At 38.9% G+C, this 14,546-nt stretch overlaps 1 protein-coding gene across 1 annotated transcript; it reads right to left on the bottom strand.

Annotated features, from left to right (window-relative positions):
* Positions 1 to 2,056: 2,056 nt before the first annotated feature.
* On the bottom strand, positions 2,057 to 3,247 carry LOC144472576 (uncharacterized). The gene is made up of 2 exons (XM_078185790.1): positions 3,010 to 3,247; positions 2,057 to 2,759 (listed from the first exon to the last, which is right to left on the bottom strand). Exon 2 carries the CDS (start codon positions 2,699 to 2,701, stop codon positions 2,102 to 2,104), a length of 600 nt encoding a protein of 199 aa, XP_078041916.1. The 5' UTR covers positions 2,702 to 2,759; positions 3,010 to 3,247; the 3' UTR covers positions 2,057 to 2,101.
* Positions 3,248 to 14,546: the final 11,299 nt, after the last annotated feature.

Raw genomic sequence — 14,546 nt, 5'->3', positions numbered from 1 at the left:
TCTGGCACAAGGTGTCTCGATATTGGATCGAACCGAGATTTCCTTTTCTTGCGAAAGAACGATGAAATGACCGAGAAATCGTGGTCTGACGTCTCCTCACGGAATTTCGAGCATAATGCCGGGGATTTTGATCCTTTTCACCGAGATCGCGTGGATCCGACGCGAAGATTTCTTGTGTGGACCACCGGAAAGCTGGCCGATACTAGTCGATTCGAAACCGTCCGGCATTTACCACGCATTGTCGTGATCCTGAAAGGATATAGATCTTTCCGTCGAATTCTCCACCACGGTGGTCCTCCGGCTTTCTTTCCTCCTGTTACGATCTTGTAGCAATTTGAAGGAATTACACGGTGAACTCGCTAAAAGGAACAAATAGAACCCAATTTATGAGACTAGCTCAGAATCATTTCAACCCGGAATCTCATGAACATATGCGCGTAACAGATCAGTTAGGAAAAGGCTTATTGAATTTAGAAAATTTTGGTTTCCTTTATTATTTTCAAATATTATTGAAACAGGGTATAAACAATTCAAATCAATCTCAATTTCATTGTAGACTTTTATTCTCTGCTCGTTCCCTATACAATTTTCTTCGCAATTCTTCGCTCGACATGTGCGTTGCATTTTAGAATCATTTGCATAGTCTACAGATTGTAGATGGTTCAGGCACGCTGCTCTCATCGATTACCATTAAACTCGAATCAAGAATTTCTGTGCCAGATTCTGTGCTAAATCTACTTCTGGATTGTTCAGTACGTTTCTCTGCTAGATCTGCAGAATTTATTTTCGATTGATCTACGGTTAGCAGCAGACGTTATGAAACAAATTACACAAATGCTTATTGTTTGGTGCAGAAAACCTTAACATAGGATAACGATTTGTATTGTGTCAATGAAAATATTAATTTAACTTTACGATAACTATTTTTATTATTTTCTATTTGTCGTACCAATGGAATGAAACAATATTGCAACATGAACAACGCGTTATATGCTGCATTATAACATGTACTTTTACTTTAACACTAAACTTACCAAATCGGTCAGAATGATCGATTCCACACTATTTCTATTTTAAAATTGTTCAAAGTATAGAGTCTTTTACATACGAAATTATTAAATAGGTGTCACGTTTGAAGCATAAATTATAATATAAATGGCAGAAAGTCTACATAAATCCAGTCTTGCCATTCTTCTAAAGCAAAACGCGTAGCCACTGTTCGAGCTTGGTAGGTTTAGTGTTAACGAAACTTATATTTATTAAAATATCAAATTTTACACAAGTGTCAGCGATAAGTAAAGTTGCTTAATTTTTGTCGATAAATGTATGATTAATAAAAATTGGTCACCGATCATTTGTATTTTTCTCTTGTATATTTTTCTACTCGATTTGCAGATTTAAACAAAAAGATCTATGCAGACGGTGCGGTGATTGTTCCAATCTATCAGCACTGTTCCGATGAAGAATGCAGCCGCAAAACGGATCGCTTGCATTCGACGCGTCGGAGCAGGCGCGTCGCGAGCGATTTTAATAAATTTGGCGCAGGCTAAGCTGCAACAACACCGCGTATGAATTAAGAGGGCCGAAACACCGCTTGGATAAACATCTCGAATTAGGCACCGAATTCTTTTCCGTCCGTCCGCGTGCACGCTCTAGGCTTTACGACTTCGCCGTGTTTTTCGGAGCAGCGTGGCCCCCGTGATATGTATATGAGCGGTTAGCACCGCCGCAATGTTGCGGTAATGGACGGGCTATTTTACAGCTGAGGGATTCCGGTTCGATGTTCCGGGGATTAGCCTCGTCCTTAACTGCGCTCCTTAATCCGTGAAACGTGTCAGCTGATTGATCGTGTCAATAATGATCCCAGCTTCTTCTCGGAAAACTTTTGAGGAGCTCGTCGCACAGTGGGCCCAAGAGCGAATCTAGCTAATAAAAAATCATAATCACCAAGGACAGCTTCCTATGTCAATTTTTATGGTGTCGTTATAAAGAGGAGACTTCAATCTTCAAGTTCATGTTAATATTTATTATATTAACAATAATATTTATTATATTAATAATATTTATTATAGTAACAAAAAACTATTTATTATACTAACACTTAATAACAAAAAATAGAATATACAAATGCTGTTGATTCTGTGAATACAATAAGTTGACTGCGATACTGCGAATAACTAACAGAGTAGAGTAATGGATAGGCTAATGCTAACGCTTCTTCTGGCGTGTATTTTATTGGAGCTGTTACTATCGACGTTGAAAGCAGTTTTTTCATGTTATTAGCTGTCACTGAAGGTCCTGACGTAATAACTTTCACCATTGAAGCAGCATCCCTTTTGCCAGATTGTCGTAAACTCGTACTAACCGCAAACGACAATTCCTCTGGCGTGTAATTTTCTGTCAAAGGCAAAATTTTTTGCCTTTTGGATTGATCGGCAACTTCCGAAAAATCTTTTGACGGTCGGTCTTTCCCCTGTCCTTTTCGGAATTCGTGAGATATAAAAACTACAGACTCATTTAGCCATTTCTCATGTCGACATAGAAACAGTTCTACTGACCGGTTACAGTTCTTCCACTTATCGGCAAAATTGCTATTTAAGTTTTTCACCTTGATTTTTACACTTGCGTAAGCATTGTCCTCTTCACTTAATTGATACTTCTCCAAAACGTATGTTAAAACACCAGCATTTTTGCCTTCCATGTTATCTCCTTGACGCCAAATCTCGAAAAGCTCTTGTCTCGATCGACGGACATCGTAACTAAAAAATGCAGTATATTAGTTAATTGCAGGCCATTGCAGTTAATTTTAGTCAAAAACGAATTGATGTGAACTATAGAAGAAATGCTATGAAAAATTTTAGCAGATCCGCGCAGATCTGTGAATTGCGAGACTTTTATATTCTTAAAAATACTAGAATTGCTGCCACATGTCTGATGAAAATTAAGTTACTGCTACTCACAGCTTACAAAATTAATTTATAAATGAAATACAGTCAAATCTTTACGTACCTTTCGATAATTTCATTACCAAATTATTCCACAATATCTTGAATACGAATATATTTACTGAAATGCACAGCACGACGCACTACCGCAGGCAGGCAAATAATGCCGATTTTTCTTGACTTTCATGGTGCCTACGGAAAAACCCTTACGCCAGGTCACTATTTTATGATAGTCATGTAGTTGTCAACTCCCTGGGAGGCACGGGACACCAATATTTATCGATTCTGGCAACATTGGATTTTGAATTTTTATTAGCTAGAATCGCTGTTGGGCCCACTGTGCGTCGCGTCAAACACGCGAATCCAGAGCTGTTACTTACGCGGGAATGACTAAATAGACCTAGAACCTCGTAAAGTAAACTTATTAGCTTGTACGGTGGACGTACAAATTTTGGATCATGTTGTAATTTATGAACAGTTTCCATTTAACGAAGTATTTATAAGTACTCGGTTTATACAGCACTCGTTCAAAAATATCTTTGAAGTAATTGGGACATTTACCTTGCAGTGGATTTAGAAAATTGCAGCAATTATTGTCGCAATGGCGGTAGAATCGTTTACGATAAATTAAAAATTCCTGATTGTTCGTTGCTTAAGTAGAAACACCTTTCATTAAATTCAATATCTTCGTTTCGCTCGGGCATAATATTATTCATCTTGCAGACTTTGATGAAGACTGCAACTCTTTTCTTCCCCGTCTACGAATTTTTTTTGACCTCTTGCTTCATTCTCCTCCGTACCGTTTTATTGCCATCGTAAACGTTCTACCGTTAACAATTGTTGTTTCCTTTAACTCTCTCTGGCTCAACTTCCTCGTTTTCTCGCTGGGGATTTTTTTAGTGTACCTACTCTCTTCGTATACGGATGATAAAAGTCTATCTACAATCAACGGGTTAGAACAATTCGTTGTCTATTCTAAAAGCGTACAGCTGTCTATAAATCACTAATTTATATAAAAAAATTGTGAGAATCAATGAGATTTGTCTTTGAACCATGTTTGAACCTTGTCTTATCAGGATTGTGATCGTTTAATCAACTAATCTTCTCGTGAACACTGAAACTTTCTTCGTCTGCTAGAACCATACGAAGTTAAATATAATACTTTTATGTGTACTTATGTGTACTTATAATTAGACTACGGATCCTTGTGCTAAATAATTATTAATACGCGTATTTCTTTTCTCAATAAACGTAACGAACTGATAATAATGCAATAATATTTTCAAATTGTTTCAATGCTTTTGCTATATGCATTCTATCTATTTGCTTTTGTTATAAACGCATAATATCTACAGGTCAAATGATTGTAGTCCAAGGAACTGCAGACTTCGAGCTAAATTATTTCAACTGGAATGTCCAGAATAATTCGGTGAAAGATGTTCGAAACTGACAAAGTAGCACGTTGCTGGACCCCGGAAAGTCTCTCGCGAAGCCTCGGCTGTCTAGCGACGAAGAAAACGATTTAATGGCCGCCGACTGGTGTTCAGAGGGTGACGTGACGTCCGAATGCAAGCTGCACCGTGTCAGCGCGAAAGAGAAGCCTGCACTCAACTAGACGAGCAAATGAACCACTGCTTTCCCTGTTCGCGATGGAACACACACGGGTCGCCTGAATTTCGATGTTTCGTGAATGAAATATGTTTCGTTATTTCAATGCCTCTTGATGGATCCCGCGAGAGCTTGAACTTCGGCTAGAATACTCTCAGGACCTTCTGCGACAACGCGCGAATATGCTCGGCAACGCCCCAGGGTTCTTAACGCAAGACATATGTACATACCTTCAAGCCAGTAGACGTTGCTCTATTTAAAAAATATTGAAGCTCCGATTTTTCATTGGAGATTTAATTAACCCGATTTTGGCTTAATGGCGAGTGTAATAGATTACAGATTTTTATGCGAAATAGTAACTTTTTTGATTAATTAGAAGATACAGGAATTAAAAATATATCCCTTTTTACAGTGATTCCGATAAATTCAGGAGATTCTAATGATCACTCTGTAATTTTTCTACTACCATTATTGTTTGGTATCTTACCTGGTCAATTTTAGCATAAGTGCTAGAAATAAAAAGAAGTACATTGTTCCTCGTGGCTGACTCGTGTAAAACGTTTAAATAAAATCATTTCTTTTAATATTAACACGTTCGCGCCGGCTTGACAAAAAATAAAATAAAAAATAGATACTACAAAATAGGTCTATGTTATTTTATCTGAACATTATAAACATATATTCAATAGTAAAAACATAGAAATTCGATATTATAAACTTAACATAGTTATTTAATTTTTGTAACTTTCGGGCGCCGAATTGCAGAGAAAATCGTGAATATCGGCGCCGGCGTCAACGTGTTAATTTGAAATCACCGTTACAATTCCGTTGTATATAGTTTGAAAGTAACATTAGTTCGGAGACAATTAAACCAAAGCGAAAAGTGAACGGTAACTTATTTCTTGCATTAATGAAACTATTAGATCAGAGCGCGTCTTTAAACGATGCGTAAATCTGTAATACATGAAATCGTAGAACAAAGTACATATATATTTTCTTCCAGTTTTATCTTGGTAACTTGACATTACCTAATAAAATCGGCGAGGCAAGAATAGAATTTTCATTTAATTCTCGTTTCATTAACTCTGCCCCGAAAACTGCGATTTCGAACGCCGTACGATTAATCGGCAGTGAATAAATTCCAATCTATATTCTTTCGTATCTGAAGGGATGAAGGGGTTGGCGTAACGGAAAGCAGATCAGGCCAATATATTTGCGGGAAAGAGGAAAATACGTAAACGAGTGGGGTAGGACGGCGGCAGTGGCAGGCAGCAGCGGCAGCGGCAGCGTAAATACAGCCCTGTGAAATTGTCCGCTGTTCGAGGAATCGAGAGTGCATCCGATGTGCAAATCGGTTTAACGAGAGATCCCCCCGCTGGCCCGGTATTCCGCCCCCGTAAAATAACAACAGGCATCGTTTCCATGCGTCGCGTTTTCACCGCGACGCCATTATCTCTGTCGGCTGTCGCTCTCCGTGGCTTCTCTGGATCCATGGAACGCTGAAACTATTATTCAACCATACGCTGCAAATAATTACGAAAATTAATAGTTCGATCGTCACGCATTTATTATTCCACGTCGCTGACAGATACAATTTTAACATAATTCGTATACAGGTTCACGCTTTTTACACGAACACTTCAATTTATTCCGACAAAGTCTGCGGTACTTCCACGCATTTCAAATATTATTGACTAGAATTTCCTAAAATTTCCATTTTACTTTATTTTATAATTGTAATATAATTTTCATCTTCTGCTTATTATTACATTACTTTTATCATCTTATTATACATATTACTATTTTTCATTTCACACTAGATAATACGATATCACATTCTACGTTAACTAATGTTGCTCATAGAGAGAGAGACAATTTTTATTTCTTATATCAATTTCGTTTCGATTTAGACAAAACGAATAACATTCACATTTACGCACGTAGTAGATTGCAAATAAAATCATCATCTCGAGTCGATTTCGTTATTATAACGCAAGGGGTGAAATTATGCTAAAATAAATCCTGGATATTGTATTACATCAAACAAACTCAGTTTCCAGAAGAAATAAATAAATTGAAAAATTATTTAACAACTTCATACCATGCCCTCCATTTCGCTGCTGGTGTCTGAAGAATTTAACCACTCCAGAAGGATTTTGTTTAGTAAAGCGACTTGAAAAATTGCCCGATTTCCGGAACGCCGCGGGTGAAAAAGCTATCCGTTTCCATCGAGCCAAAAGCTCGCGGTACCTGAGCGCTCTGAGTAGACACATAGGTACCTCGGACACATATGTAACCGCGTGTACACGAGACAACCGCAACCCTCCGCTTGCTGCACAAAAGATTTAGAGAAGTTGCGGCTGAACAAACACCGTCGGCATCAGCGCACGTTCCTCCCTTCGGCTTTTCCTGGGCCGCCGTACTATAGCACCCGTAAATGCCTGCCGGTTCTGTACGAGGTTCCCTGATAACGCTTTTCTTAACAGCGAGCTACCCTCTCTGCACAGTAATTCGTCCGTCGCGTCGCTCGTTTCCGGTGTAATTCTTGCATGGACCAGCTACGACCGCCAAATAACTCGGATTTCGTTTATCCCGTCTTGTGTTCTTCCTTCACATTCCCAGGAAATTGGTTTCGTTCACGATCTTATTCGTATCTTTGTGAATTTATTGAGATTAGTTCGACATTCTAAACTGCCAGTAGAAATGAACTTTAAAATGATCGAGAATCACATTTCCACCTATGCACAGTGTCTTTTACCAAAAAATTAGAATAAATAGAAGCACTAATTTTGGGGTATTTATTTAGATCGATAGAAATAATTTATATATTGACAGACTGGCAGCAGCAATGTGTAAAACTAAAAATTATAATAAATAGGATTATGGCTATTTTAAGCTTGCAAGGGTGGGATCTTAGCTAAATGTAAAACAAGTTATTTTGCTTGTACATTAAAAACTATAATATAATCATTTAGCTTAATATTAATTGTACAGCAAGTGCGAAAGTTGTGCTGAATGTGGTAACATTGTCAGGTGAAGTTCATTTTCTTGGCTGCAGAAATAAAAAAATAAAGTTACTTAGCTCCTACATATACTAATGGATTTCTGCCCGCATTTCGAATAAATAAATAAATAAATAGTATAATTATTACGAACAATATTACAGAATGTGTTATTTGATAAAAATCGACGACATAAACATACACATTACACAGGATCTGCAAGTAAGCACCCTGATGTTTGCTTCACCTCTCGGTTACACAGCTGCCAAATTGAGGAACCGCGTAGCTCAACGGACAATCTAGCACGCGAAGATCGTCACGAGTCCGCGATAACAGCGGGAAACAGGCTTTCCCGATCTTCCGGAGCCGGGCCGACGGGAGACCGACGGATCCCTCGGACTCGATCGAGTTAATCAGACACGTCCGCGAAAGGAGCGGAACGCCGGACGACGAAGTCGTCGGCTCGTCACCTCGTCAGGAGCGTTTAGCTTCCGTTTCGTTTGGTCGGAACACAGATCGGCTGTCTAAAAGACACGAAGCAACAGCCAAGACAAACCTTAAATGCTTGCTAACCAAACAGTCGGAATTAGCCGCGTTACCCGCCCACGAGGAACCCGGTGCTCTCGCCGTTTACTCCTCTCTATGGCTATTATCTTCTTCGTTGCCGCGGCCCTATAGTTATTCCGACATCGTCTACTTTTCTAGAACGCCAGACACGAATAGTTGCTGCCAACGTTTCCGGCGACGCTGAATTTTAGGTGGTTTCCGTGATTCCTGGATCCTGCACTCTTGAATCGCACAGCTATGGGCGAGGCTGGCAATCGATGCATCCTCGATGATGATTGTTGCGTATGCGTAACTGTGAGACACGTGAACGAATTGTCTTTGTCGATAATATCGAGTAAGATGAGGAATAAATATGCACTTATTCAGATTTAAGGAAAATCTTCGATGTGCAAACGATTTCAGCTTGAGTGACGTTGATCTTGTAATCCATAATAAAAGTCTATGTGGAAGTGCGATCCACTGCACAGTAATATAACATATAACAATGATGGCACTGCAAGTGGTTCCTTGAAATCAAACGAAGTATTTTGAAACGTTTTGTTCTCCGTCTAGTGTTTTAAAACTGCAGGATTAAAAACGTGAAATGTGAAACTCGAAAGTGGGTGAATCTTTCGAAAATTTCTATCTCTTTAGTAGTGGATGCAATATCCTGTTAAACTCATTGCGAAGATTCACTTATTTCTTTCACTATTTCACTTCTTTTAAGTGAAAATAAAATTCCATTTTTGTGATAAAAATATTTAGCTTTAAAATGACTATATACAAATACAATAGATAGAGATTTTCTGCCTCGGGTTGAAATTGATTAGCGACAATGAAGTGCCGATCGATGTAGTCGTGAAAGAAACCATAGTGAAAGGGTTCACTTTTACACGAGTGTATGTACTGTTACTTGACTAATTGGGTACGTGAAAACTTAATCACTTTGTTGCCAATCTTCAAAATGATATTAAAACGTCTCGAATGATCTCAAAGAATTTCTATCATGACCGAATCTATCATATTATAGATGTAAGTCTCTTGTTTAGTAATTTCATTCATTAATGGAGGACTTATTTATTTTAATCAGACATTGAAAGATTAATATATCTTGAATACAAAACGGCGAAACGATTTAAAGACCGTCAGACATTGGTTACATTATTTTCAATTCTCTAAAGCTATCAAGAGAGGACACACGTTTCTATTTAACTCTTATTCCTTGTTATTAATACAGACAATTTCTATTTTCTTTAAGAATTTTAAATTAACCAAGTAAATTAATCAGATGAATATAAACCATGAGCAATTCTATTAATATATCCACCAAAAATTACCTATTTCATAAAATGATAATATACTTTTAATTAATACTGTCATTGTGTAATTGCTATCGAGGAATATGCCAAGAGTTTTATATTAAATTGTCGTAAACGTAATAATCCTATAATAGTACAATCGATTAATCCATAAACAATGAATTCTAAAGGATAATTATAGAAAATAATAGATACCTGTTTCGAATAAAATCGAAGGTAAAACTATTGAATTAGTGCAACCACTGTGCCACGTGTTCCAGGACTGAAAGAGTTAAGATTGCTGTGGTGGAAGAGAAACAATCGGAAGTATGATTGAATAGCAGGATTTCGGCGACTCGCCCCCATCGCATCGGTCGCGGAGCCATCAAGCTGATCAATAACCGCGTTCGAACGAATCGCGGTCCGCGGAATCGACGCGACGGTTTTCCTCGCTAAAACGAGAAACCTGTCTGGCGCCGATAGGATTGAATCTGGCCGGGACGAGGGTGAGAAGTTGAAAAGGGCCCAGCCGGAATTCAGCCGAACAATGCGTGCCGGGTGGCAATTTCACGCGACACGTCTCACCATCAGCATATCAATAGGCCACCGGGATTATCTGGATGTGCAGTGATATTCTGCGGTTGGCTCCGGTAGATAGGGTTGCGCAGTTTCGCCTGCTCGTACACGCGGAGTACCTACATACTCTGACAGTGTGTATTGGTAACCGCCACGGTTCTCCGCGTATTCCGTCCAGGATTTAGCCCCGCGCATTATGCGACCGTTTATGCGGGACGAGGAGCACTCCGGTTCATTATTGACTTGTTTGACACTAGTACTGCGGCGGTGCCGGGTCTTTTTGATCCCATCCTTCGCCGATACGTTCCGATTCTATCCAGAAAAAACAAACAAGCGATATCGCAGAACGACGATATCGATATTCTCTGATGGTGATGGATCGGATAGTTACGAGATAGGTATTGACGACGTTCACCATTCACCGATTACCAGTTCCCATATGATAATGCATATGGAATTGTACGCGTACTGTTCAGCTACTTACAGAGACAGGCATATGAACGTAACACACACGCTGAACCAAAGTGCAAAATCGAGTTTAAAGTCTGGCTTCAGGCGTGACCCGTTGGCCAATTTTGCTCTATCTGTGCAAGGATTACCTTTTCCAGCTTGCAATGTTCTTGTTAACAATATATGCTTTTATATTATTTTAATTATTGCTGGACTGCAAATTTTATAGATATTTGAGAAAAATGTGCGAAACGCACAACAGCGACTATAAATTTAAAGAATTTAAAAATGCTGTTGCATTATTTTCAGCTTTGTAAAATAATTAAAGAATGAAAGATGTGTCTATGTAGATTCTGTATCTTGCAGTTATACAAGTTATTTTTATTTTGCATAAAAATCCTCAGTCTTATTATTATAATTTTCTGGTGTTGCTGATTTAATCTCAACGCGAATGGTCTTCTTGCTCTTGGATATCTTCTTCTAGTGTCTTCGAAAATATTGTCAGAATTATTGTCGAAATTATTTGCACCGAGGTTACAGTTCATTTTTACGCAAATGTCGTATGATCTTTTAATTTTCTGAAAAAATAATCGATGTCATACAACTTTACAATTTTAATTTGATTCGATAATGCATTTTAATTTGACAAATTTGTTAAAGTTGTTGGCATGGCGGACACAGTGTTAACACGTTGAATGCCACGCCCATTTTACAGGAATTGTCCGTGGCGCCACGATGAATTTTCTATTATGACACATCGGAACGTACGCACATAATAAAACTATATTTCATGTAGAAATAAAACTATTTTCAGATGTTTTATAAGGCATTCATTTCCTCACACCACTACATCAACGAAGATAATAATAAAAAAATTATAAGTATTGTCATTTGTTTAAATTATATATATTTTCATCAATCTGAGCGCGCCGGTCACCGGTGGCCCCCATGGCGTCACTGCTAAGTTCAGTGCTGGTCACCGGTGACTCCCGTGGCATTCAACGTGTTAAAATAGCTTAGTGTGCAAACGATTAATGGTTTACGCGGGATAATTGCTGCCCAAGTGCAAAGTATCATGCCAAATAGAACGCGAGCGACAAGGATAGCATAAAAGTATTCAACGGCGGTGTCAAACAGGAAAATCCAGTTGTATCGAAAATAATTTCTCAAATGTAATTTTTTATTACTCTATTTGTATGATAATAATGTTATGCCGATGTTATAAAAGTAACGTCATAATGTTGATGTTATTAAGATTGTAACGTTATTTTTGTATCATTCTATAAAAGCTACAGGTTCGTATTTCGTGGGTATGCCGTCGTCGAGGGGTTAGAGTTTAGCAACATTATAATGCGACCAATAAGCCCGTGGTAAAAACAAACGCCGCGAAGTCCAAGTTTGTCCCCTTCCTCTCGGGCCCGGCCGCGAGACGTTTATTTTTCTTGAAAACGTATCAGCCGCATTTCCTTCCTCATTGTCTGCCTTAAGGAAATAAATCTACTGCCAGACTGTCCCGGGCCAGGTCGTTTCCTCTTTACCCCTGTCAGTCGACGCGCCACCATCTTCCTACGTTCGGATACGAATTCTGTGTAAATAATTTACTGGTATTTATCAAATGGGACCGAAGGACGGGCCGTGTTTAACAAAACGTAATCGTTTGTGCGAGACAAGAGATATGGAAGGATTTTCGAGCGTTACGTAAACGATTCTATTCTTACAATGCAGGAAAACAAATAGTGGAACGGAGAGCGACTGAAGTGGTTTAATTAGCAGAGAATGTTAATGCAATGAAATAGCTGCGTCCTGCGCAATGACGTTATTTGATTCCACGGCTGCCTTGGGCTAAACCTTTTCTAGATTGTCAATTTCTTTTTACATATTTTTTGCGAAGCTTGTTATTCGAGATAAACGTTGACCTCGTTAGATTTCATACAATAAATGACGACGGATTTCTATGCAAAATGAAAACCACCCGAACGATTAGGAACTATAATGAAACAAAAATCTATAACCTCTTTTCTTAATTTTAATAAATGGAAGAGAAGACAAGAATGGACTTAAATTTGTTCAACGTGATTACACTTTAGTGTCTCATTTAGTCATTTTGATCATAAATGTATCCGCAGTCTACATTGCCATTAAGATGAGACGTTTGTGTCTAAAGAGTAGATTTGAATGTCTCTGTAGAGAACTCTAACCTCGAAAAGATCAATAGAAAGAAGGTAAAGTGGACTGTACAATTAACACAGTAAAGATTAATCAAGTAATGATTAAAATTATAACTAGATAAGCAAAGGTTGAATATAAGCGAAATATAACAACAATGAACAGGATGATGGATATGGGATAAATCAGATCGAGCGATCAGTAGTACTTATAAGGTTGGTAACGGTAGCGCAAACACGGAGATTATTGATAACGTTAGCTGCAAGCGCAATTTTATCGCGAACACTAGCGCGATCATGAATTGAGGCCATGTTTATACGACCGTGGGCCATCGGACAGGATAGGGACAGGAGTCGGATTTTTTGAAAATTATACGGTTAGACAGCACCGAACGTTCAATACCGCTAAGGGAATGATACCCTAATGAAAGGTACTGCACGAGAAATGGAAAATAGAAAACTTATATTAGAATTATTGGAAAGATAGCCCAAGTGACAAGTACACAATGACTGTATAAACAGACGTCTGTTTGTTGTGTATTATGGCTGGTCGTTGATTTGCTAGAGTTGAGAGAAAAGTTATGTCATAATTTTAAACAATCTCATATTTATAGTTTTTTTATTAATCAGACAAGAGTATAAGAATTTTGTAAACGAAACTCAAATTGCATACTTCGAATTCGTGATACCTAATTAGTCTTTTAACTCCTCCAGATCGATAAAACTGTGACTACACTTTCAGTTCTTGTTACATAGGAGTCCTACGTCGCAGACGAATAACGCCTTAGATCTTTCTATCATTCTTTCAAACAAAGACGAGATATTCTTGCACGGATATTCTGCGAACGAGATTCTCGTCGGCCATTTTGGTGACCGAGAAGCCTAGCGAAAGGATCTCGCGGTTGCCGCGCAAATCGGCGACGACGGGTGTTCTGCCAAAAGTTCCCTCGCTGTTTGTCTTTGGAGGAGCCAGCAATTCTGCATCGTATCTCCTGCGTGCCTGTAATTCGTCCGCGTTTACGTAGCGCCGTTTCCACGCGTTTTCATGCAAGACTATGACGCGCTCGCCGCAGCCGATGCGATCCCGCATAAAGATAACAAACACGTCGATGCAGCCGGTCTGCTGTTTCTCAAATCTGCTAAGAGAAAAAGCTAATCTGGTTAGCATTACCACTTTCCCAAGGGATCCCGGGGGCCGGACTTTTTTCGCCCGTGCCCGAGTGACGTGGACGCGTCAACAATCGCCGCGCCGAAACCACAGGAACTGAAAATAAACTTCGTTACGGTGGTTCGTAATCGAGATCACCTTCGATTGACTCGGCCCTCGGTATAAAGTCGGCCGTTTAGTCAGCTTTTTTAAAACGGCGGACGGCGGACGGCGGACGGGACGCGCCGCCATTTTGGTGGCAGCGGAGGAGCTGTAAAAAAATGCATTGCCCAGAGATTCGGAGAACTAAGCAACGAAACTAATAAAGAACGGTCTACCAGTTCATGGTTTCAGAATGTTCAGATACTTTGCGATTGCATGGAAACAAATCCGACTTCGCCATTTTGATGAGCAAGCAGAAACTATGGATAATAGTTATTTTTAAGAGATTCGAAGATTCGACGCGTCCTTAAATAATTTTTCTTAGCAAAAATAGATTTGTAGATCAGAGTCCGAAATCGATGAGGGTGTAATCGAATAAATTGGAGGTGTGTCCGCCATTTTGGTGGGCAACGGGAAAGAACAGATGAACGTTATTTAATGTAACAATTTTCTTCTCTCTTAACGAGATGGCAAAGGGGAATTTGTCTACACGAAACCACAAAAATTTGAAACCTAATTGAATATTAGACACTCCTCAGTAGACTAAGCATTTTTGTACAAAGTAAAAATGATCTAACTTAATCATAAGAAGTATACACGCAAATATCTTTTTGCCTTCGGCAACGGCGGTGGATTGAAAATAATGT

The sequence above is a fragment of the Augochlora pura genome, chromosome 7, assembly GCF_028453695.1.
Source record: "Augochlora pura isolate Apur16 chromosome 7, APUR_v2.2.1, whole genome shotgun sequence".
Taxonomy (NCBI): Eukaryota; Metazoa; Arthropoda; class Insecta; order Hymenoptera; family Halictidae; genus Augochlora; species Augochlora pura.
Note: the sequence above shows the minus strand (reverse complement) of the source record. Positions and strands in the feature narration are given on the sequence as shown.